This window comes from Oncorhynchus masou, chromosome 32, assembly GCF_036934945.1.
Source record: "Oncorhynchus masou masou isolate Uvic2021 chromosome 32, UVic_Omas_1.1, whole genome shotgun sequence".
In the NCBI taxonomy this organism is placed as follows: domain Eukaryota; kingdom Metazoa; phylum Chordata; class Actinopteri; order Salmoniformes; family Salmonidae; genus Oncorhynchus; species Oncorhynchus masou.
This window is the reverse complement of record NC_088243.1, coordinates 89,947,022-89,969,651: the sequence shown is the minus strand read 5'-3', so window position 1 is coordinate 89,969,651 and position 22,630 is coordinate 89,947,022. Positions and strand designations below refer to the sequence as shown.

At 48.1% G+C, this 22,630-nt stretch overlaps 1 protein-coding gene across 2 annotated transcripts in view; it reads left to right on the top strand.

Annotated features, from left to right (window-relative positions):
* LOC135526786 (catenin alpha-1-like) overlaps positions 1 to 22,630 on the top strand; it is a 255,405-nt gene that overhangs the window by 189,328 nt on the left and 43,447 nt on the right. For both annotated transcript variants that reach the window (XM_064955444.1, XM_064955443.1), the window contains exons 16-17: positions 1,199 to 1,380; positions 15,846 to 15,951. In XM_064955444.1, the coding sequence (XP_064811516.1) occupies positions 1,199 to 1,380; positions 15,846 to 15,951 (288 nt within the window). The remainder of the gene's footprint in view (positions 1 to 1,198; positions 1,381 to 15,845; positions 15,952 to 22,630) is intronic.

The window sequence follows — 22,630 nt, the reverse complement described above, 5'->3', positions numbered from 1 at the left end:
GGCAACCTAGCAACAACTAATATAGTGGTCTTAGAAGAAGAAGAGGGGAGGAGGAGCCAAACGTGAATCAATTTATAATGATTCAGATCCGAGGACAGCAGAGTTGCTCTGCAGCTCATGCCGATGTGAATCAATTTATAATGATTCAGATCCAAGGACAGCAGAGTTGCTCTGCAGCTCATGGTGATTTACAACCTGTCGCAAGACGCACAGCCAGCGAGGCTCGTTGAATGTCACTCACAGCTATCTACATATGTTGGTACTACAGACAGACCCAGACTACTACACATCTCTATAGTACCACAGACAGGCAGGCAGACAGGCAGACAGACAGACAGGCAGACAGACAGGCAGACAGACAGGCAGACAGACAGGCAGGCAGGCAGGCAGACAGGCAGGCAGACAGGCAGACAGGCAGACAGACAGGCAGACAGGCAGACAAACAGGCAGACAGCACATCTCTATAGTACTACAGACACACCAGAGTAGAACAGTCTTCTAGGAAATATTTTGCTCCACTAAAAAGATTTTGTCAATGTCATGATTCCTCTTGTCTCTCCCGTAGCATGCGAACACACACACACGCACACACTACAGACTCACTCCAAAGGGAGTTGTGATCAGTAATCTCTGGCTAAAAGCTACAACTAACTGCTTGCTACTATTTTGTCTATTAGGATACTGGTCTCGACAAGATCTCAGCGCTGAACCCCTCTGCTATATCCCCTATTACAGTCTGAACTAGCTGTATCCCCTCTGCTATATCCCCTCTGCTATTTTCCTTGTACTGTCCTGCTCTCTAGTCCAGGCTGTCACAGCCCAGCTTCCCTGTGCTCTCTAGTCCAGGCTGTCACAGCCCAGCTTCCCTGTGCTCTCTGGTCCAGGCTGTCACAGCCCAGCTTCCCTGTGCTCTCTGGTCCAGGCTGTCACAGCCCAGCTTCCCTGTGCTCTCTGGTCCAGGCTGTCACAGCCCAGCTTCCCTGTGCTCTCTGGTCCAGGCTGTCACAGCCCAGCTTCCCCAGATATATATTTATTTTAAATAAAAGGCTAACCAGAAATGCCGCTTCACTGGTGAGGAGTTGTGGTATTGTGTAGTATACTGTCATTTAATCATCTGTCATAGTACTCTCTCTCCTCTCCTCCTCTACCAGGCTATAACAGCTCAGTGTACTGTTATAACTCTCTCCTCCTCTACCAGGCTATCATGGCCCAGCTTCCCCAGGAGCAGAAGGCTAAGATCGCTGAGCAGGTGGCCAGTTTCCAGGAGGAGAAGAGCAAGCTGGACGCTGAGGTGTCCAAGTGGGACGACTCCGGCAACGACATCATCGTCCTGGCCAAACAGATGTGTATGATCATGATGGAGATGACGGACTTCACCAGGTATGGCGGGGGGGCGGAGCAGAGGGGTGTGTTGGGGGGGGGGGGGGGGGCTCTCGAGCTCAGTGTTTCCCAACCCTGCTCCTCCAGTACCCCCAACAGTATTAGGGGAAGTACATGTTTATATTGTAACCCAGGACAACCACACCTCATTCAACTCATCAGGCCCTCAATCAGTTGAATCAGGTGTGGTTATCCGGGGTTACAACAAAATGTTTACTGTTGGGAGTACTGGAGGAGCTGGGTGGGCTGTGGGGTACTGGAGGAGCAGGGTGGACTGGGGGGTACTGGAGGAGCAGGGTGGGCTGGGGGGTACTGGAGGAGCTGGGTGGACTGGGGGGTACTGGAGGAGCAGGGTGGGCTGGGGGTACTGGAGGAGCAGAGTGGGCTGGGGGTACTGGAGGAGCAGGGTGGGCTGGGGGTACTGGAGGAGCTGGGTGGGCTGGGGGGTACTGGAGGAGCTGGGTGGACTGAGGGGTACTGGAGGAGCAGGGTGGGCTGGGGGGTACTGGAGGAGCTGGGTGGGCTGGGGGGTACTGGAGGAGCTGGGTGGGCTGCGGGGTACTGGAGGAGCAGGGTGGGCTGGGGGGTACTGGAGGAGCTGGGTGGGCTGGGGGGTACTGGAGGAGCAGGGTGGGCTGGGGGGTACTGGAGGAGCTGGGTGGGCTGGGGGTACTGGAGGAGCTGGGTGGACTGAGGGGTACTGGAGGAGCAGGGTGGGCTGGGGGTACTGGAGGAGCTGGGTGGGCTGGGGGTACTGGAGGAGCTGGGTGGGCTGCGGGGTACTGGAGGAGCAGGGTGGGCTGGGGGGTACTGGAGGAGCTGGGTGGGCTGGGGGTACTGGAGGAGCTGGGTGGACTGAGGGGTACTGGAGGAGCAGGGTGGGCTGGGGGTACTGGAGGAGCTGGGTGGGCTGGGGGTACTGGAGGAGCTGGGTGGGCTGCGGGGTACTGGAGGAGCAGGGTGGGCTGGGGGGTACTGGAGGAGCTGGGTGGGCTGGGGGGTACTGGAGGAGCTGGGTGGGCTGCGGGGTACTGGAGGAGCAGGGTGGGCTGGGGGGTACTGGAGGAGCAGGGTGGGCTGGGGGTACTGGAGGAGCAGGGTGGGCTGGGGGTACTGGAGGAGCTGGGGGTACTGGAGGAGCTGGGTGGGCTGGGGGGTACTGGAGGAGCAGGGTGGGCTGGGGGTACTGGAGGAGCTGGGTGGGCTGGGGGGTACTGGAGGAGCTGGGGGTACTGGAGGAGCTGGGTGGGCTGGGGGGTACTGGAGGAGCTGGGTGGGCTGGGGGGTACTGGAGGAGCTGGGGGGTACTGGAGGAGCTGGGTGGTACTGGAGGAGCAGGGTGTCTGGCCAGTCGAGGCCTGTAACTGGACTGTAGTAAGTTGGTATCTGTCTGGACAATCGAGGCCTGTAACTGGACTGTAGTAAATGTGACAGATAGACAAGACCGTAGGCTCTGTGGCTCATCACCGGAGTGCCATGGCCAGCCATCTGCTCAGTAAAACATGTGTGTTGGGAGGGGGCTGTGTGTTTGAGAGAATATATTTCTGTGTGTGTGTGTGTGTGTGTGTGTGAGAGAGAGAGAGTGGGTAGGTGTGTCGTCTTTTGCTTGCGGGAAGAGGTGTGTCTGTGTGTGTGCGCACATACATCTTCCTCTATGAATTTAAAGTGACTCATTCAGGAGACATTGTGCCTGGAACCAAAGCAGAGCTCTCGGTCTCTCTGTCTGCATGTCTCTCAATTTCCATCTCCTTAAAGGACTTGTCAATGAAACGTCTAGATTCTCCAGTCAGATCTCCCCTGACGCTGTCGTCACTCTGTCAGCACAAGCCAAGGCATTGTCCTGAGCACAACACCATGATATTGAACATGAAAACACTTCGTTTGCCTTCCTCCATCCAAACCCAGCCTTTATCTGCCTTCCTCTGTCCATCCAGCCCCCTTCTCCCTGCTTCCTCTGTCCATCCAGCCCCCTTCTCCCTGCATCCCATGTCCATCTAGCCCCCTACTCCCTGCTTCCTCCATCCAGCCCCCTTCTCCCTGCTTCCCATGTCCATCCAGCCCTCTCCCTGCTTCCTCCTTCCATCCAACCCTCTACTCCCTCCTTCCATCCAACCCTCTACTCCCTCCATCCATCCAACCCTCTACTCCCTCCATCCATCCAACCCTCTACTCCCTCCTTCCATCCAACCCTCTACTCCCTGCTTCCATCCAACCCTCTACTCCCTCCATCCATCCAACCCTCTACTCCCTCCATCCATCCAACCCTCTACTCCCTCCATCCATCCAACCCTCTACTCCCTCCTTCCATCCAACCCTCTACTCCCTCCTTCCATCCAACCCTCTACTCCCTCCATCCATCCAACCCTCTACTCCCTCCATCCATCCAACCCTCTACTCCCTCCATCCATCCAACCCTCTACTCCCTCCTTCCATCCAACCCTCTACTCCCTGCTTCCATCCAACCCTCTACTTCCTCCATCCATCCAACCCTCTACTTCCTCCATCCATCCAGCCCTCTACTTCCTCCATCCATCCAGCCCCCTACTCCCTGCTTCCTCCATCCAGCCCCCTTCTCCCTGCTTCCCATGTCCATCCAGCCCTCTACTCCCTGCTTCCTCCTTCTATCCAACCCTCTACTCCCTCCTTCCATCCAACCCTCTACTCCCTCCTTCCATCCAACCCTCTACTCCCTCCATCCATCCAACCCTCTACTCCCTCCATCCATCCAACCCTCTACTCCCTCCATCCATCCAACCCTCTACTCCCTCCATCCATCCAACCCTCTACTTCCTCCATCCATCCAGCCCTCTACTTCCTCCATCCATCCAGCCCTCTACTCCCTGCTTCCTCCATCCATCCAGCCCTCCACTCCCTGCTTACTCCATCCATCCAGCCCTCTACTCCCTGCTTCCTCCATCCATCCAGCCCTCCACTCCCTGCTTACTCCATCCATCCAGCCCTCTACTCCCTGCTTACTCCATCCATCCAGCCCTCTACTCCCTGCTTACTCCATCCATCCAGCCCTCTACTCCCTGCTTACTCCATCCATCCAGCCCTCTACTCCGTGCTTACTCCATCCATCCAGCCCTCTACTCCGTGCTTACTCCATCCATCCATCCCTCTACTCCCTGCTTCCTCCATCCATCCAGCCCTCTACTCCCTGCTTCCTCCATCCATCCAGCCCTCTACTCCCTGCTTCCTCCTTCCATCCAACCCTCTACTCCCTGCTTCCTCCATCCATCCAACCCTCTACTCCCTGCTTCCTCCATCCATCCAGCCCTCCACTCCCTGCTTACTCCATCCATCCAGCCCTCTACTCCCTGCTTACTCCATCCATCCAGCCCTCTACTCCCTGCTTACTCCATCCATCCAGCCCTCTACTCCCTGCTTACTCCATCCATCCAGCCCTCTACTCCGTGCTTACTCCATCCATCCAGCCCTCTACTCCCTGCTTACTCCATCCATCCAGCCCTCTACTCCCTGCTTCCTCCATCCATCCAACCCTCTACTCCCTGCTTCCTCCATCCATCCAGCCCTCCACTCCCTGCTTACTCCATCCATCCAGCCCTCTACTCCCTGCTTACTCCATCCATCCAGCCCTCTACTCCCTGCTTACTCCTTCCATCCAGCCCTCTACTCCCTGCTTCCTCCATCCATCCAGCCCTCTACTCCCTGCTTACTCCATCCATCCAGCCCTCTACTCCCTGCTTCCTCCATCCATCCAACCCTCTACTCCCTCCATCCATCCAACCCTCTACTCCCTCCATCCATCCAACCCTCTACTCCCTCCATCCATCCAACCCTCTACTCCCTCCATCCATCCAACCCTCTACTCCCTCCATCCATCCAACCCTCTACTCCCTCCATCCATCCAACCCTCTACTCCCTGCTTCCTCCATCCATCCAACCCTCTACTCCCTGCTTCCTCTATCCATCCAACCCTCTACTCCCTCCTTCCTCCATCCATCCAACCCTCTACTCCCTCCATCCATCCAACCCTCTACTCCCTCCATCCATCCAACCCTCTACTCCCTCCATCCATCCAACCCTCTACTCCCTCCATCCATCCAACCCTCTACTCCCTCCATCCATCCAACCCTCTACTCCCTCCATCCATCCAACCCTCTACTCCCTCCATCCATCCAACCCTCTACTCCCTCCATCCATCCAACCCTCTACTCCCTCCATCCATCCAACCCTCTACTCCCTCCATCCATCCAACCCTCTACCCCCTCCATCCATCCAACCCTCTACTCCCTGCTTCCTCCATCCATCCAACCCTCTACTCCCTGCTTCCTCCATCCATCCAACCCTCTACTCCCTGCTTCCTCTATCCATCCAACCCTCTACTCCCTCCTTCCTCCATCCATCCAACCCTCTACTCCCTCCATCCATCCAACCCTCTACTCCCTCCATCCATCCAACCCTCTACTCCCTCCATCCATCCAACCCTCTACTCCCTCCATCCATCCAACCCTCTACTCCCTCCTTCCATCCAACCCTCTACTCCCTCCATCCATCCAACCCTCTACTCCCTTCCTCCATCCATCCAACCCTCTACTCCCTGCTTCCTCTATCCATCCAACCCTCTACTCCCTACTCCCTCCATCCATCCAACCCTCTACTCCCTCCATCCATCCAACCCTCTACTCCCTCCATCCATCCAACCCTCTACTCCCTCCATCCATCCAACCCTCTACTCCCTCCATCCATCCAACCCTCTCCTCCTTCAGGTCAGGCTGCTGAGGCAAATGCCTAGAATCGTCCAGCTTCAATCAGCTTCAGTCTTTACCACTTCTGATCCGCGCCCCCCTGAAGTATCAGGAGAACGTCATGCCGGACAGCGGGTTCCCCTCCCAGACCCGTTGTGCTGCATGCTAATGTAATGGTAATACATGCAAATGAAGCGCTGCTCTCACTTCCCCTAGCCTGCTATGCTAGCCCAGCCATTAAAACACACATGCATATGTAGTGATTCAAAACACAGCACATCTGTCCTGATGGAGATGTACATGTTTAAGAAGTGGTATTAAAGGGTCTTCTTGAAGATGGAGATGACATTTTAACCATTTTAAGGGCTTGGCACAGTCTCTTTCTAGTCTTTATACAGTGGAAAGGGATTGAATTTGAACCAAACCCACCAATCATGTCTTGTAGATATTTCAATAGGTGAACGTTCAGATAGATCTGAGGAATTGTTGTCAGAATGAATCTCCACTCGTGTGTAAATATTTCCCAGACTAGGAGAGGGAGAGAGAGGGAGGGAGAGAGAGAGAGGGAGGGGGAGGGAGAGAGAGGGAGGGAGAGAGAGAGAGAGGGAGGGAGAGAGAGAGAGAGGGAGGGGGAGGGAGAGAGAGAGAGGGAGGGAGAGAGAGGGAGGGAGAGAGAGAGGGAGGGAGAGAGAGAGGGAGAGAGAGAGAGAGAGAGGGAGAGAGAGAGAGAGAGAGGGAGAGAGAGAGAGAGAGAGAGGGGGAGAGAGAGGGTATTGATTTGGGCCTTTTTCTAGTATGTCTGCCATCCTCGCTCTCTCTACACAGCCTGGTGTTTGACTGTCACTGCCGAGGTGGTGCCACCCACCCTTGCTGCATATGGCTGCGTCCCAAACATAGTGCACTACCCACCGTATGGCCCCTGTACAGTACACTACTACCAGCAGCTTGTAATGAGTAAGACGTGTGTAGCCCGGATGCATGCGGCTGTCCTGTGTGGCTCAGTCGGTAGAGCATGGCGCTTGCAACGCCAAGCGTCGTGGGTTCGATTCCCGCTGGGGCCACCCATATGTAAAAGTAGTGGCTCCTGCCGACTTGTAAGTCGCTTTGGACAAAAGCGTCTGCTAAATGGGATATATTATTATATTTATTATTATATATATGTGACCCGATTTCAGGAAACGAGGCGTGTCGCAAGTCACGACTTCACAGGAGGGCCGTTTTGAACGTAAACAAATATTTTTTTAAATCAAAATGCAGTTTTTTTGGGGCAGAATGCTTTCTCAAACGTGAACTTTCATGTGCCCTAATAACAAACCTGTATGCCATTTATACATATTTATACATTTTTTTTTTTTTTTTAACATTTTGTTAAATTACGAGTCTTGTTGGTTTAGCCACTGAAAAAGGGAGCAACCTTCCCACTCTAGCCATGATTGGCTGAGATAATGAGTGGGCTGGACATGCCGAGAGATGAGTTTGGATTGGTCGGCCATATAGAAGGCTAGGCTTCTGTCTATTTGATCTAGTCAGGTTGTCTAGGCAATCTTATCTAACGCTGCTTTAAAACTAAATGTGTTGTGTTGTGGAGCTGCATCAGTGTTGCTCTACTTTCTGCAGGACTGAGTTTTGAAATCGGTGGAATTGGAGTATGATCACTAAAGAGATGGAGAAATCACCTGTCTCTGGATTACATCTTCAAACTAAGGGCAGCCATGGCATCTGACAGGAGATGCGTCCAATCATGAATGATAGTCTCGCTAGCTACATTTTCAGCCATGGCATGGCGTTCCTAACAGGGAGACATGTCCATCATGATGTTGATGTATACAGGTAAGACTTTCAGATATAACATGTTTCTAATTTTGACAGTGGTTTCAATTCAAGCTAAAGTGTACTTTTAGCTAGCTAGCTAGCTAGCGTCAGCTGGCAGACGGGTTAGCTAGCGTTACAGGACGTGTGATCTTAGACTTTATTTACCTAGCTAGCGAACTTTAGCTGGCTGGGTCCCTAGCGGACGTTATTATTCGTATCCCAGAGCCGTTTTCTAGTTAGAGCCTGATGTTAGCTAGCTAACATTGAACCTGGTTGGTTAGCTCCCAGCACTGTTCATTGTTGTTTAAAGAGATGGGTGGGGCTAAAGCTTCAGAGGGTGTGAACGATGCTGAATGGGTGGGGCTAAAGATTCAGGGGGTGTGAACTATGCTGAATGGGTGGAACTAAAGCTTCAGGGGGTGTGAACGATGCTGAGTGGGTGGGGCTAAAGCTTCAGGGGATGTGAACGATGCTGAATGGGTCGGACTAAAGCTTCAGGGGGTGTGAACAATGCTGAGTGGGTGGGGCTAAAGCTTCAGGGGGTGTGAACGATTCTGAATGGGAGGGACTAAAGCTTCAGGGGGTGTGAACGATGCTGAGTGGGTGGGGCTAAAGCTTCAGGGGGTGTGAACGATGCTGAATGGGTGGGACTAAAGCTTCAGAGGGTGTGAACGATGCTGAATGGGTGTAGACAAAGAAGAGCTCTTCGCCAGATACCAAAACATTCAAAGGTGATTTTCTCAAAAGTGAGTTTACAAGTTGATCCACTTTCAAAGCAGAATTACTTTCCCATTGTTCCTCAACTGCAGCGTATAATAGTACCATTTTGTAGCTCTGAGTCTCTACGTTTATACAAAAATACACAATCTCAATTTTTGCTCATAAGACAGAATCCAGGTGGTGAGTCATATATATATATATATGTGTGTGTGTGTGTGTGTGTGTGTGTGTGTGTGTGTGTGTGTGTGTGTGTGTGTGTGTGTGTGTGTGTGTGTGTGTGTGTGTGGGTGTGGAGGGTCCTGCGGGCACGGTGTGTGTGGGTGGTTGCACCCAACGGTCGAACCTACGTGCCTTTCCCATCTGTCCGTCACCTACCCAGTACGGCATTCATCACAGTACCCGTACACACACACACACACACACACACACACACACACACACACACACACACACACACACACACACACACATTAACACATACACACACACATTAACACATACACACACACATTAACACACACACACACATTAACACATACACACACATTAACACATACACACACACATTAACACACATACACACACACACACACACACCTATTCCAGTATCATAAACAATCCCCACTACCAGCTAAACCAGCACCTTGTAATGACAGGTTTATCTTAGTGTGCTGGGTCTGAATATGGTGGTAGAGGTGATGACTGGCCCAGTGTCTGAATGTAGAGGTGATGACTGGCCCAGTGTCTGAATGTAGAGGTGATGACTGGCCCAGTGTCTGAATGTAGAGGTGATGACTGGCCCAGTGTCTGAATGTAGAGGTGATGACTGGCCCAGTGTCTGAATGTAGAGGTGATGACTGGCCCAGTGTCTGAATGTAGAGGTGATGACTGGCCCAGTGTCTGAATGTAGAGGTGATGACTGGCCCAGTGTCTGAATGTAGAGGTGATGACTGGCCCAGTGTCTGAATGTAGAGGTGATGACTGGCCCAGTGTCTGAATGTAGAGGTGATGACTGGCCCAGTGTCTGAATGTAGAGGTGATGACTGGCCCAGTGTCTGAATGTAGAGGTGATGACTGGCCCAGTGTCTGAATGTAGAGGTGATGACTGGCCCAGTGTCTGAATATGGTGGTAGAGGTGATGACTGGCCCAGTGTCTGAATGTAGAGGTGATGACTGGCCCAGTGTCTGAATGTAGAGGTGATGACTGGCCCAGTGTCTGAATGTAGAGGTGATGACTGGCCCAGTGTCTGAATGTAGAGGTGATGACTGGCCCAGTGTCTGAATGTAGAGGTGATGACTGGCCCAGTGTCTGAATGTAGAGGTGATGACTGGCCCAGTGTCTGAATGTAGAGGTGATGACTGGCCCAGTGTCTGAATGTAGAGGTGATGACTGGCCCAGTGTCTGAATGTAGAGGTGATGACTGGCCCAGTGTCTGAATGTAGAGGTGATGACTGGCCCAGTGTCTGAATGTAGAGGTGATGACTGGCCCAGTGTCTGAATGTAGAGGTGATGACTGGCCCAGTGTCTGAATATGGTGGTAGAGGTGATGACTGACCCAGTGTCTGAATGTAGAGGTGATGACTGGCCCAGTGTCTGAATGTAGAGGTGATGACTGGCCCAGTGTCTGAATGTAGAGGTGATGACTGGCCCAGTGTCTGAATGTAGAGGTGATGACTGGCCCAGTGTCTGAATGTAGAGGTGATGACTGGCCCAGTGTCTGAATGTAGAGGTGATGACTGGCCCAGTGTCTGAATGTAGAGGTGATGACTGGCCCAGTGTCTGAATGTAGAGGTGATGACTGGCCCAGTACTAGCGGTGTGTTGAGTTGTATCCACCCTTCTCTCTCTGTCCCTCTATCTTTTTATCCACCTTCTGTCTGTCCCACCCTCTGTCTACCCTTCTGTCTGTCCCACCCCCTGTCTACCCTTCTGTCTGTCCCACCCTCTGTCTGTCTGTGGGGGGGGTGGTGTGTATTTGGATCAATACTGCCTGTGAGAGAACAAGTGATGCACGTTTGAAGTAATACAATCGTTCAGAAGTACTCGACTGAAGAGAGCAGAGACAACCGATTGGCTAGTTACAGCATCAGCTCTCCCTCTGTAAAGACAGCAGAGAGTAGGACCGGGGGGGTGAGACTCCTGACCATGGAGACTGGGGGAGGGGGGGAGGGGGCTGCATCCATCACCTCTGGGGAGGTCCCACCCATTCAGCATCGTTCACACCCCCTGAAGCTTTAGTCCCACCCATTCAGCATCGTTCACACTCCCTGAATCTTTAACTTCATGAGCTATAACCGAAAAACAACTGGCATTTGTAAAGTTTAAGGTGAGGGAGGAAGTGTAGTGGAAGCATTGTTAGCGTTAAGTGCTAGCTGGATCGAATTCTCCCGTTAGCTAGCCAGAGAAATGTTGAGCAACATTAGCCAACTTACCTGATCAAATATTTGAGTTTATGGTGTTAAAATTAGCTGGCTTATGAAGTCAGACAAAACTGCTAGCTAACGTTACAACATCAGATGAGCTAACCTTAGTAACAACATCAGATGAGCTAACCTTAGTAACAACATCAGATGAGCTAACCTTAGTAACAACATCAGATGAGCTAACCTTAGTAACAACATCAGATGAGCTAACCGTAGTAACAACATCAGATGAGCTAACCTTAGTATCAACATCAGATGAGCTAACCTTAGTAACAACATCAGATGAGCTAACCTTAGTAACAACATCAGATGAGCTAACCTTAGTATCAACATCAGATGAGCTAACCTTAGTATCAACATCAGATGAGCTAACCTTAGTATCAACATCAGATGAGCTAACCTTAGTAACAACATCAGATGAGCTAACCTTAGTATCAACATCAGATGAGCTAACCTTAGTAGCAACATCAGATGAGCTAACCTTAGTAGCAACATCAGATGAGCTAACCTTAGTAACAACATCAGATGAGCTAACCTTAGTAACAACATCAGATGAGCTAACCTTAGTATCAACATCAGATGAGCTAACCTTAGTAACAACATCAGATGAGCTAACCTTAGTATCAACATCAGATGAGCTAACCTTAGTAACAACATCAGATGAGCTAACCTTAGTAACAACATCAGATGAGCTAACCTTAGTATCAACATCAGATGAGCTAACCTTAGTATCAACATCAGATGAGCTAACCTTAGTATCAACATCAGATGAGCTAACCTTAGTATCAACATCAGATGAGCTATCCTTAGTAACAACATCAGATGCGCTATCCTTAGTAACAACATCAGATGCGCTATCCTTAGTAACAACATCGGATGAGCTAACCTTAGTAACAACATCAGATGAGCTATCCTTAGTAACAACATCAGATGCGCTATCCTTAGTAACAACATCAGATGCGCTATCCTTAGTAACAACATCGGATGAGCTAACCTTAGTAACAACATTGGATGAGCTGTCCTTAGTAACAACATTGGATGAGCTGTCCTTAGTAACAACATTGGATGAGCTATCCTTAGTAACAACATTGGATGAGCTAACCTTAGTATCAACATTGGATGAGCTATCCTTAGTAACAACATTGGATGAGCTAACCTTAGTAACAACATTGGATGAGCTAACCTTAGTAACAACATTGGATGAGCTAACCTTAGTAACAACATTGGATGAGCTAACCTTAGTAACAACATCGGATGAGCTAACCTTAGTAACAACATTGGATGAGCTGTCCTTAGTAACAACATTGGATGAGCTATCCTTAGTAACAACATTGGATGAGCTAACCTTAGTAACAACATTGGATGAGCTAACCTTAGTAACAACATTGGATGAGCTAACCTTAGTAACAACATTGGATGAGCTAACCTTAGTAACAACATTGGATGAGCTAACCTTAGTAACAACATCGGATGAGCTAACCTTAGTAACAACATCGGATGAGCTAACCTTAGTAACAAAGGCTATCATGGTAACAATCATCCTATTATAAAGGCTGTCATGGTAAATTATTACATTATAAAGGCTGTCATGGTAACAAGCGTTCTATTATAAAGGCTGTCATGGTAACAGGCCTTCTATTGTAATGGCTGTCGTGGTAACAGGCCTTCTATTGTAACGGCTGGCGTGGTAACATGCCTTCTATTTTAACGGCTGGCGTGGTAACAGGCCTTCTGTCATGGCTAACTGCAATATTGTTTTCTTCTCAAGACTTGAGTGTCATTTGCAGTAGGGGGGGGGGGGGGTGTTTTCTCTAACTAAATATACATGTGTATTTTACAGTTATAAGGGAGGTGTAATGTTATATTTAGTTTTATAAATTGATGATTCTATATTTAGAAAAACATGTCATTTCAGGCCGTATTCATAGTTTTGTTGAATAGGAAATTCATTAAATATACTATTGAATTGTCATTTATACCTGAGGTTGTGTCCTCTAAAGTGAGTAGCAGTATCAGTAACCAGAAAGGTGGGATTGCAACCTTTCTTAAAGTATGCAGCATTACTAGTTGTTGTTTTTTACATTTAAGTCATTTAGCAGACGCTCTTATCCAGAGCGACTTACAAATTGGTGAATTCACCTTCTGACATCCAGTGGAACAGCCACTTTACAATAGTGCATCTAAATCATTAAGGGGGGGGGTGAGAAGGATTACTTATCCTATCCTAGGTATCCTATTTTACTTGGCAAGTCAGTTAAGAACAAATTCTTATTTTCAATGACGGCCTAGGAGCAGTGGGTTAACTGCCTGTTCAGGGGCAGAACGACAGATTTTGTACCTTGTCAGCTCGGGGATTTGAACTTGCAACCTTTCGGTTACTAGTCCAATGCTCTAACCACTAGGCTACCCTGCCGCCCCCAGAGGCACCATATGGACTCTAATTATAAATAATGACTTTTGGGGTGTATGTAGATTACATTTTCGTTAAATGTAACGGAAATGTAACTGTAAAATGTAAGTGTTAACAGTCTGAACAGGCTAAAGGTTTGGGATCAATTTAAATACAGGCACTTTAACAGGCTAAAGGTTTGGGATCAATTTAAATACAGGCACTTTAACAGGCTAAAGGTTTGGGATCAATTTAAATACAGGCACTTTAACAGGCTAAAGGTTTGGGATCAATTTAAATACAGGCACTTTAACAGGCTGAAGGTTTGGGATCAATTTAAATACAGGCACTTTAACAGGCTAAAGGTTTGGGATCAATTTAAATACAGGCACTTTAACAGGCTAAAGGTTTGGGATCAATTGAAATACAGGCACTTTAACAGGCTAAAGGTTTGGGATCAATTTAAATACAGGCGCTTTAACAGGCTAAAGGTTTGGGATCAATTTAAATACAGGCACTTTAACAGGCTAAAGGTTTGGGATCAATTTAAATACAGGCACTTTAACAGGCTAAAGGTTTGGGATCAATTTAAATACAGGCACTTTAACAGGCTAAAGGTTTGGGATCAATTTAAATACAGGCACTTTAACAGGCTAAAGGTTTGGGATCAATTTAAATACAGGCACTTTAACAGGCTAAGGGTTTGGGATCAATTTAAATACAGGCACTTTAACAGGCTAAAGGTTTGGGATCAATTTAAATACAGGCACTTTAACAGGCTAAAGGTTTGGGATCAATTTAAATACAGGCACTTTAACAGGCTAAAGGTTTGCTTTAACAGGCTAAAGGTTTGGGATCAATTTAAATACAGGCACTTTAACAGGCTAAGGGTTTGGGATCAATTTAAATACAGGCACTTTAACAGGCTAAAGGTTTGGGATCAATTTAAATACAGGCACTTTAACAGGCTAAAGGTTTGGGATCAATTTAAATACAGGCACTTTAACAGGCTAAAGGTTTGGGATCAATTTAAATACAGGCACTTTAACAGGCTAAAGGTTTGGGATCAATTTAAATACAGGCACTTTAACAGGCTAAAGGTTTGGGATCAATTTAAATACAGGCACTTTAACAGGCTAAAGGTTTGGGATCAATTTAAATACAGGCACTTTAACAGGCTAAGGGTTTGGGATCAATTTAAATACAGGCACTTTAACAGGCTAAAGGTTTGGGATCAATTTAAATACAGGCACTTTAACAGGCTAAAGGTTTGGGATCAATTTAAATACAGGCACTTTAACAGGCTGAAGGTTTGGGATCAATTTAAATACAGGCACTTTAACAGGCTAAGGGTTTGGGATCAATTTAAATACAGGCACTTTAACAGGCTAAAGGTTTGGGATCAATTTAAATACAGGCACTTTAACAGGCTAAAGGTTTGGGATCAATTTAAATACAGGCACTTTAACAGGCTAAAGGTTTGGGATCAATTTAAATACAGGCACTTTAACAGGCTAAAGGTTTGGAATCAATTTAAATACAGGTACTTTAACAGGCTAAGGGTTTGGGATCAATTTAAATACAGGCACTTTAACAGGCTAAAGGTTTGGGATCAATTTAAATACAGGAACTTTAACAGTCACTAGTCATTAGAGGAAACTGCGTCCCGAGTGGTGCCCTATTTCCTAGTGCACTACTTTTGGGTCCTGGGCAAATGTAGTGTACAATATGTAGTGTACGATATGTAGTGTACGATATGTAGTGCACGATATGTAGTGCACGATATGTAGTGCACGATATGTAGTGTACGATATGTAGTGTACGATATGTAGTGTACGATATGTAGTGCACGATATGTAGTGTACGATATGTAGTGTACGATATGTAGTGTACGATATGTAGTGTACGATATGTAGTGTACGATATGTAGTGTACGATATGTAGTGTACGATATGTAGTGTACGATGTGTAGTGCACGATATGTAGTGCACGATACAGGGCAACGTTTTCCATATGATGTGCTGTGTGTATACTATAACACACGTCCCCATATCCATACCATCTGTCAGAGAGAGAGAACATGTACATTCTTCAGAAACAGACTGCATGATGAGATGCTGCTGAATATTAGATGAGAGTGGATGGACTGTATCGTGTGTGTGTGTGTGTGTGTGTGTGTGTGTGTGTGTGTGTGTGTGTGTATCATGTGTTCCCACGGGTAAAGGTCTGTTGAAGAGGTGTGTATGGATGTAGTCAGTGTATGAAAGGTGTGTGTACTGTGTATGAACAGCAGGTTGATGTGGATCTTGTCTTCCCAGGGGTAGAGGTCCGTTGAAGAGGTGTGTGTGTGTGTGTGTGTGTGTGTGTGTGTATGAACAGCAGGTTGATGTGTGTCTCCTGTGTCCCCAGGGGTAAAGGTCCGTTGAAGAATACCTCTGATGTCATCAGTGCTGCGAAGAAGATTGCTGAGGCTGGATCCAGGATGGATAAACTGGGCCGCACCATCGCAGACCAGGTAGATTACACTGTTCCATATCTTACCATCTAGCAATTTCCCTTTATCCTTCCCTACCTCTTCCTCCCTCCCTCCTCTAGTCTGTTTCTCTCGCTATCTCTCTTTCAATCCCCGTCTTGCTTCTCTGCCCCACCCCCCCCCTCCTCTATCCCCATGTCCCCTCATCCCAGACACGAAAACACATATCCATCCATCTATCCCTCCATCCCAGACTGTGTGTGTGTAAAGTGTGTGTGTGTGTGTGTGTGTGTAGAGTGTGTGTGTGTGTGTGTAGAGTGTGTGTGTGTGTGTGTTTAGAGTGTGTGTGTGTAGAGTGTGTGTGTGTGTGTGTGTAGAGTGTGTGTGTAGAGTGTGTGTAGAGTATGTGTATGTGTGTGTGTGTGTAGAGTGTGTGTGTGTGTAGAGTGTGTAAACACATGTCTACCTTTGTCGGTGATACATCTTCTACAAATGTTTCCGAGAATATAATACTTTTCCCACAAAAACAGGAAGTGTCATTATAAATCATTTAAATGTCAGGAAGTGTCATTATAAATCATTTAAATGTCTGGATTTGATTACAGCTTTGATAAGCATGAACATTCAAACCTGATGCTACTTGAACCTGACGAGCCCTACATTAAACACATTGTATGTGCTCAATCCTAAAAAAATAAAAAATGTGAAGGCCAGAATTGATTGTCCCGTTATCCAATAGGCTACATATGATACATTATAGGCTACCGCACATTACGCACATCAGCAAAAAACACGAAGGGCCATAATGTATGCTCTCCTGGGTAAATAAATGAATTTGAGCGTCAGTAATCTGTTGGAGGGCTGTATTACTCTACAGTATTATATGGACTGGGGATAGGGCGCCCTGTTCAAACCATGACGCTGGGAGAGGACACGCAATGCTGGACATGTGGCCTGCAAAGTTGCAATTGATTAGGCGAGTAAATTTGATTTAAATGTTGAAATATAATAGGGCCTATTTTACCTTTTTATTTATTTATAATTAGTAGTATGGCGCATTACCTTGTTGATAATATTTCCCCCTAATGCTGTGCGATGTGAGGTCCCTATTACTCTTTCTCTCTCGTTCCTTCCTTCCTCGCTCTCAACAGTTTAATGAAATGCGTTCCGTTGTCCTTTTCTTCTTCATTCTATTGACTTGCATGAATAATATAAGGACGGGAGTATGATGCAGATGGCCATTTTGCTTCTCTTCACGAACATTGGAATGTTTATGGGTCTGAATAAATAAATTGGTTTGGATTAGGCCAGGGAGGCCGGGTGGGGGTGGGGGGGGGCTGTTGCCTGGGCAACACAGGGCCTCCATACAACTTGCCCCTGCTTGTTGTGCTGTGTAGATACAACACGGGAGGTTAAGCAGTTATCTGTTATTTAAAGCCCTTTCTCAATTGGCGTGGAGATGAGCGCCAGCCCCTTCCACAGTGGTAGTAGAGATGCCAGACAACCTACAAGGAATGAAGAGATACCTGCAAGACCACCGTCATAAACAACCAACTCAAGAAATGACAAATCCCTTCAAGAAGCAAAAGACCGGTGGTTAAAGGCTGAGCGTCAGCCCGGTTGGGTAAGGCGACCGTAGACATCCCTAAATAAGAACACCTCTACCTGCTTGGCGACTTGAAGAGTCGGCGTAGACCACGACTCGTGGGATTGATAAACGGGAAAAAAAACGGGCAGCATCTCCTCGAGTTCTGCACATGCCACGACCTACGCATCACTCGTACTTCCAGACCAAACCACAACTTCTCCTGGAGCCCACTGGTCTCCCACGACCAGGTCAATGGCACCAGCTGGATCTGATCCTTACACGACGAGCCGATCTCCTGGTACCCTTCGAACCTGCAGTACCGATCTCCTGGTACCCTTCGAACCTGCAGTACCGATCTCGTGGTACCCTTCGAACCTGCAGTACCGATCTCGTGGTACCCTTCGAACCTGCAGTACCGATCTCGTGGTACCCTTCGAACCTGCAGTACCGATCTCGTGGTACCCTTCGAACCTGCAGTACTGATCTCCTGGTACCCTTCGAACCTGCAGTACCGATCTCCTGGTACCCTTCGAACCTGCAGTACTGATCTCGTGGTACCCTTCGAACCTGCTGTACTGATCTCGTGGTACCCTTCGAACCTGCTGTACTGCGCTGTGAATAGCCAACTGCGCTGACTCCCTCGTGTGCCGTAGATTCTACAGACACACAAGATACCCAGAGTCGAACCGAAAAAGAGCCCCACGCATCGACAGCAGCGAATCAGCTGACCCAGCAAAAAACTGCAGCCTTCCCCTGTGCTCTAGAGGAATCCTTGACCAACCCACCGCTACCCAGCAGAAATGGGACGATCTACGAGACCTCATCCAAAGCTTTTGTTTTTTCTTGAGAGCTTTTGTCCCCCCTCAAGAGTGGTGTGGAAGAAATTCCTACAAACCTCAAGACACTGTGCAATTGACTGCAGTTCTGCAATGACCTCTTATCGTCTGCTTACTCAGGCAGCATCAGAGGCATATATGACCGCATCGAAGAACAGCCGAGCTGGTGAAAGCACTGGGCTTGTGATGGGATCACAGCTGAAGTCGTCAAGTGTGCTATTCTTCAACATCTCTTCATGCTCCTGTATATGTGCTGGCGAGCTGGTTTTGTCCCTCAGGACATGAGGGTTGCCAGTATTGGTCTCCCTGTATAAAAAACAAAGGGTGACATAATGGGTTGTAACTACTGTGGCTCTGCATCACCAGTGAACTAGTTGCTAGCGTTACACTGAATAGAGTTCGGTCAAAGCTCCACACAGAACTGCAGGGAATGTTCAGATCCAGAACGTTCACCACGGACATGATCTTCTCTCTGAGACAACTCGGCGAATCCCGTCTTTGTAAGCTCGTGTGGCCTACCGCTTCGTGGCTGAGTCGTTGTTGCCTCCTAGACGCACTTACAGTTGACCAGGGCAGCTCGAGCGGCGCAGAAATTTGACGAACTGACTCGTCGGGAAAGATGTCAATCGTATGACTGTAGGGTTAAGATTTCCTTTCACTGGAACTAAGGGGCCGAGCGCGAACAATGAAAAACAGCCCCAAACCATTATTGTGTGAGTGCTGCAACCGAGGACAGACGTTTTTTACTCTCTATGTGATTCAGCACTCAGCAGTCCCGTTCTGTGAGCTTGTGTGCCCTATTACTTCGCAGCTGAGCTGTTGTTGCCTCCTAGACGTTTCTATTCCACAATAACAGCACTTACAGTAGAAAAGGGGGCAGCTCTAGCAGAGCAATTTGACAATCTGACTTGTTGAAAAGGGGGCAGCTCTAGCAGAGCAATTTGACAATCTGACTTGTTGGAAAGGGGGCAGCTCGAGCAGAGCAATTTGACAATCTGACTTGTTGAAAAGGGGGCAGCTCGAGCAGAGCAATTTGACAATCTGACTTGTTGGAAAGGGGGCAGCTCTAGCAGAGCAATTTGACAATCTGACTTGTTGGAAAGGGGGCAGCTCTAGCAGAGCAATTTGACAATCTGACTTGTTGGAAAGGGGGCAGCTCTAGCAGAGCAATTTGACAATCTGACTTGTTGAAAAGGGGGCAGCTCTAGCAGAGCAATTTGACAATCTGACTTGTTGGAAAGGGGGCAGCTCGAGCAGAGCAATTTGACAATCTGACTTGTTGAAAAGGGGGCAGCTCTAGCAGAGCAATTTGACAATCTGACTTGTTGGAAAGGGGGCAGCTCGAGCAGAGCAATTTGACAATCTGACTTGTTGAAAAGGGGGCAGCTCTAGCAGAGCAATTTGACAATCTGACTTGTTGGAAAGGGGGCAGCTCTAGCAGAGCAATTTGACAATCTGACTTGTTGGAAAGGGGGCAGCTCTAGCAGAGCAATTTGACAATCTGACTTGTTGGAAAGGGGGCAGCTCTAGCAGAGCAATTTGACAATCTGACTTGTTGAAAAAGGGGGCAGCTCGAGCAGAGCAATTTGACAATCTGACTTGTTGAAAAAGGGGGCAGCTCTAGCAGAGCAATTTGACAATCTGACTTGTTGAAAAGGGGGCAGCTCTAGCAGAGCAATTTGACAATCTGACTTGTTGAAAAGATGTCAATCGTATGACGTTGCCACGTTGAAAGTCACTGAGTGCTTCATTAAGAACATTCTACTGCTAGTGTTTCTCTATGGAGATTGCATGGCTGTGTTGTGCTCGATCTTCTACACCTGCCAGTGTTTGTCTATGGAGACTGCATGGCTGTGTGCTCGATCTTCTACACCTGTCAGCAACGGGTGTGGCTGAAATAGCCGAATCCCCTAATTGGAAGGGGTGTCCACATACTTTTGTATATATTGTGTAGATCAATCTTCAACAGGATTATGTATCTGTTATGAGAGTGGCTGTGTGTGTGTGTGTGTGTGTGTGTGTGTGTGTGTGTGTGTGTGTGTGTGTGTGTGCGCTGAATTTAAAGCAACGCTATCCGTGTGATGGGTTGTCTCAACTCTGCAGCTGCAATAAAATTATATGTATTTTTAAAACGTGTGTGTGTGTGTGTGTGTGTGTGTGTGTACCCAGGAAACCCAGTTGGTAGAGGAAAAATAATGTGATTTAGATGTCAGTTTATCATGACCCAGTTCAGATTCAGTTGTCATATTTCTGAACAACAGAAGTCTTGTCTTTCATGTTCTTTTACCACAGACATTAACACTGTTCTGTTTTAATGTTGAATATGTAGCCTAGCTTCGTAGCATTCAACCCAACGGTTTAAACAAGTGTCACAATACTGGCTTATATGTTTTGTTTGTTAACCAAACAAAGTTTTAAAATTATATCCTTCCTCTGTTGGTATGTAAATGTAACAGCTGTTCATTATTTATGTAACTAACGTTAGCATTTGTAGAGGGTGCAGGCCTCGTTATGTATAGCAATAGGTACCACTTCTCCTGCTCTCTGACCCTGTTATGCTAGGGGGTCATGTTAAATATTTAACATCTCCAACTCCCTCATACCTTTTTTTGTATTTTTATCATATTGCTTCTCTTATCCCACGTTTTATTTTCGCCTCATTATTGTCTTTCCTCTTTTGTAATCAGCTGTGTGTGTGTTAAGATTTTCACACCCTCCTGAGTACGGGGTTGCTTTTAGGAACATCCAACACACACATTGGCTCTGAGGCTGGATGGAAGACATCTGCTGTCAACTCAGCTAGATTAGTGCTTTAGCCTGTAGTATATTCCCTATATAGGGCACTACTTCTGACCAGAGCCCTATTCCCTATATAGGGCACTACTTCTGACCAGAGCCCTATTCCCTATATAGGGCACTACTTCTGACCAGAGCCCTATTCCCTATATAGGGCACTACTTCTGACCAGAGCCCTATTCCCTATATAGGGCACTACTTCTGACCAGGGCCCTATTCCCTATATAGTGCACTACTTCTGACCAGAGCCCTATTCCCTATATAGGGCACTACTTCTGACCAGGGCCCTATTCCCTATATAGGGCACTACTTCTGACCAGAGCCCTATTCCCTATATAGGGCACTACTTCTGACCAGGGCCCTATTCCCTATATAGGGCACTACTTCTGACCAGAGCCCTATTCCCTATATAGGGCACTACTTCTGACCAGAGCCCTATTCCCTATATAGGGCACTACTTCTGACCAGAGCCCTATTCCCTATATAGGGCACTACTTCTGACCAGGGCCCTATTCCCTATATAGGGCACTACTTCTGACCAGGGCCCTATTCCCTATGTAGGGCACTACTTCTGACCAGGGCCCTATTCCCTATATAGGGCACTACTTCTGACCAGAGCCCTATTCCCTATATAGGGCACTACTTCTGACCAGAGCCCTATTCCCTATATAGGGCACTACTTCTGACCAGAGCCCTATTCCCTAAATAGGGAATAGGGCTCAGCCTTGCCCAACCAGGTGAACGCTCAGCCTTGCCCAACCAGTATTCCCTAAATAGGGCACGACTGTTGACCCGAGCCCTATTCCCTGTGAGGATCTCTCCCTCATAATGTTATAATGAGCAGCCCACCTCCTGCGTTAGACACTACTGCTGTTTGATATTTTATTTAAGCAGCTCTTAGATCTCCCATGTAACGCTCTAGGAGGAGATGCCTGCCATGTCTATCACCAAGTAATACAGCACGCCTGCTACCAGCCGATGGTCTGATCCAGAGGGGGGGGGGAGGGGGGGAGGCATGGATTTTATAGCCTTTGCCCCGACGTGGCTTATTCATTTTAATGAATATAATCGTATCCTTCAAAGACAGCAGATGGGCACCAAACAGGAGTCTATGTGCGCCCGTCAGTCCGTGTTAAACCAGGTGAACGCTCAGCCTTACCCAACCAGGCTAAACCAGGTGAACGCTCAGCCTTACCCAACCAGGCTAAACCAGGTGAACGCTCAGCCTTACCCAACCAGGCTAAACGCTCAGCCTTACCCAACCAGGCTAAACGCTCAGCCTTACCCAACCAGGCTAAACCAGGTGAACGCTCAGCCTTACCCAACCAGGCTAAACCAGGTGAACGCTCAGCCTTACCCAACCAGGCTAAACGCTCAGCCTTACCCAACCAGGCTAAACGCTCAGCCTTACCCAACCAGGCTAAACGCTCAGCCTTACCCAACCAGGCTAAACGCTCAGCCTTACCCAACCAGGCTAAACCAGGTGAACGCTCAGCCTTAC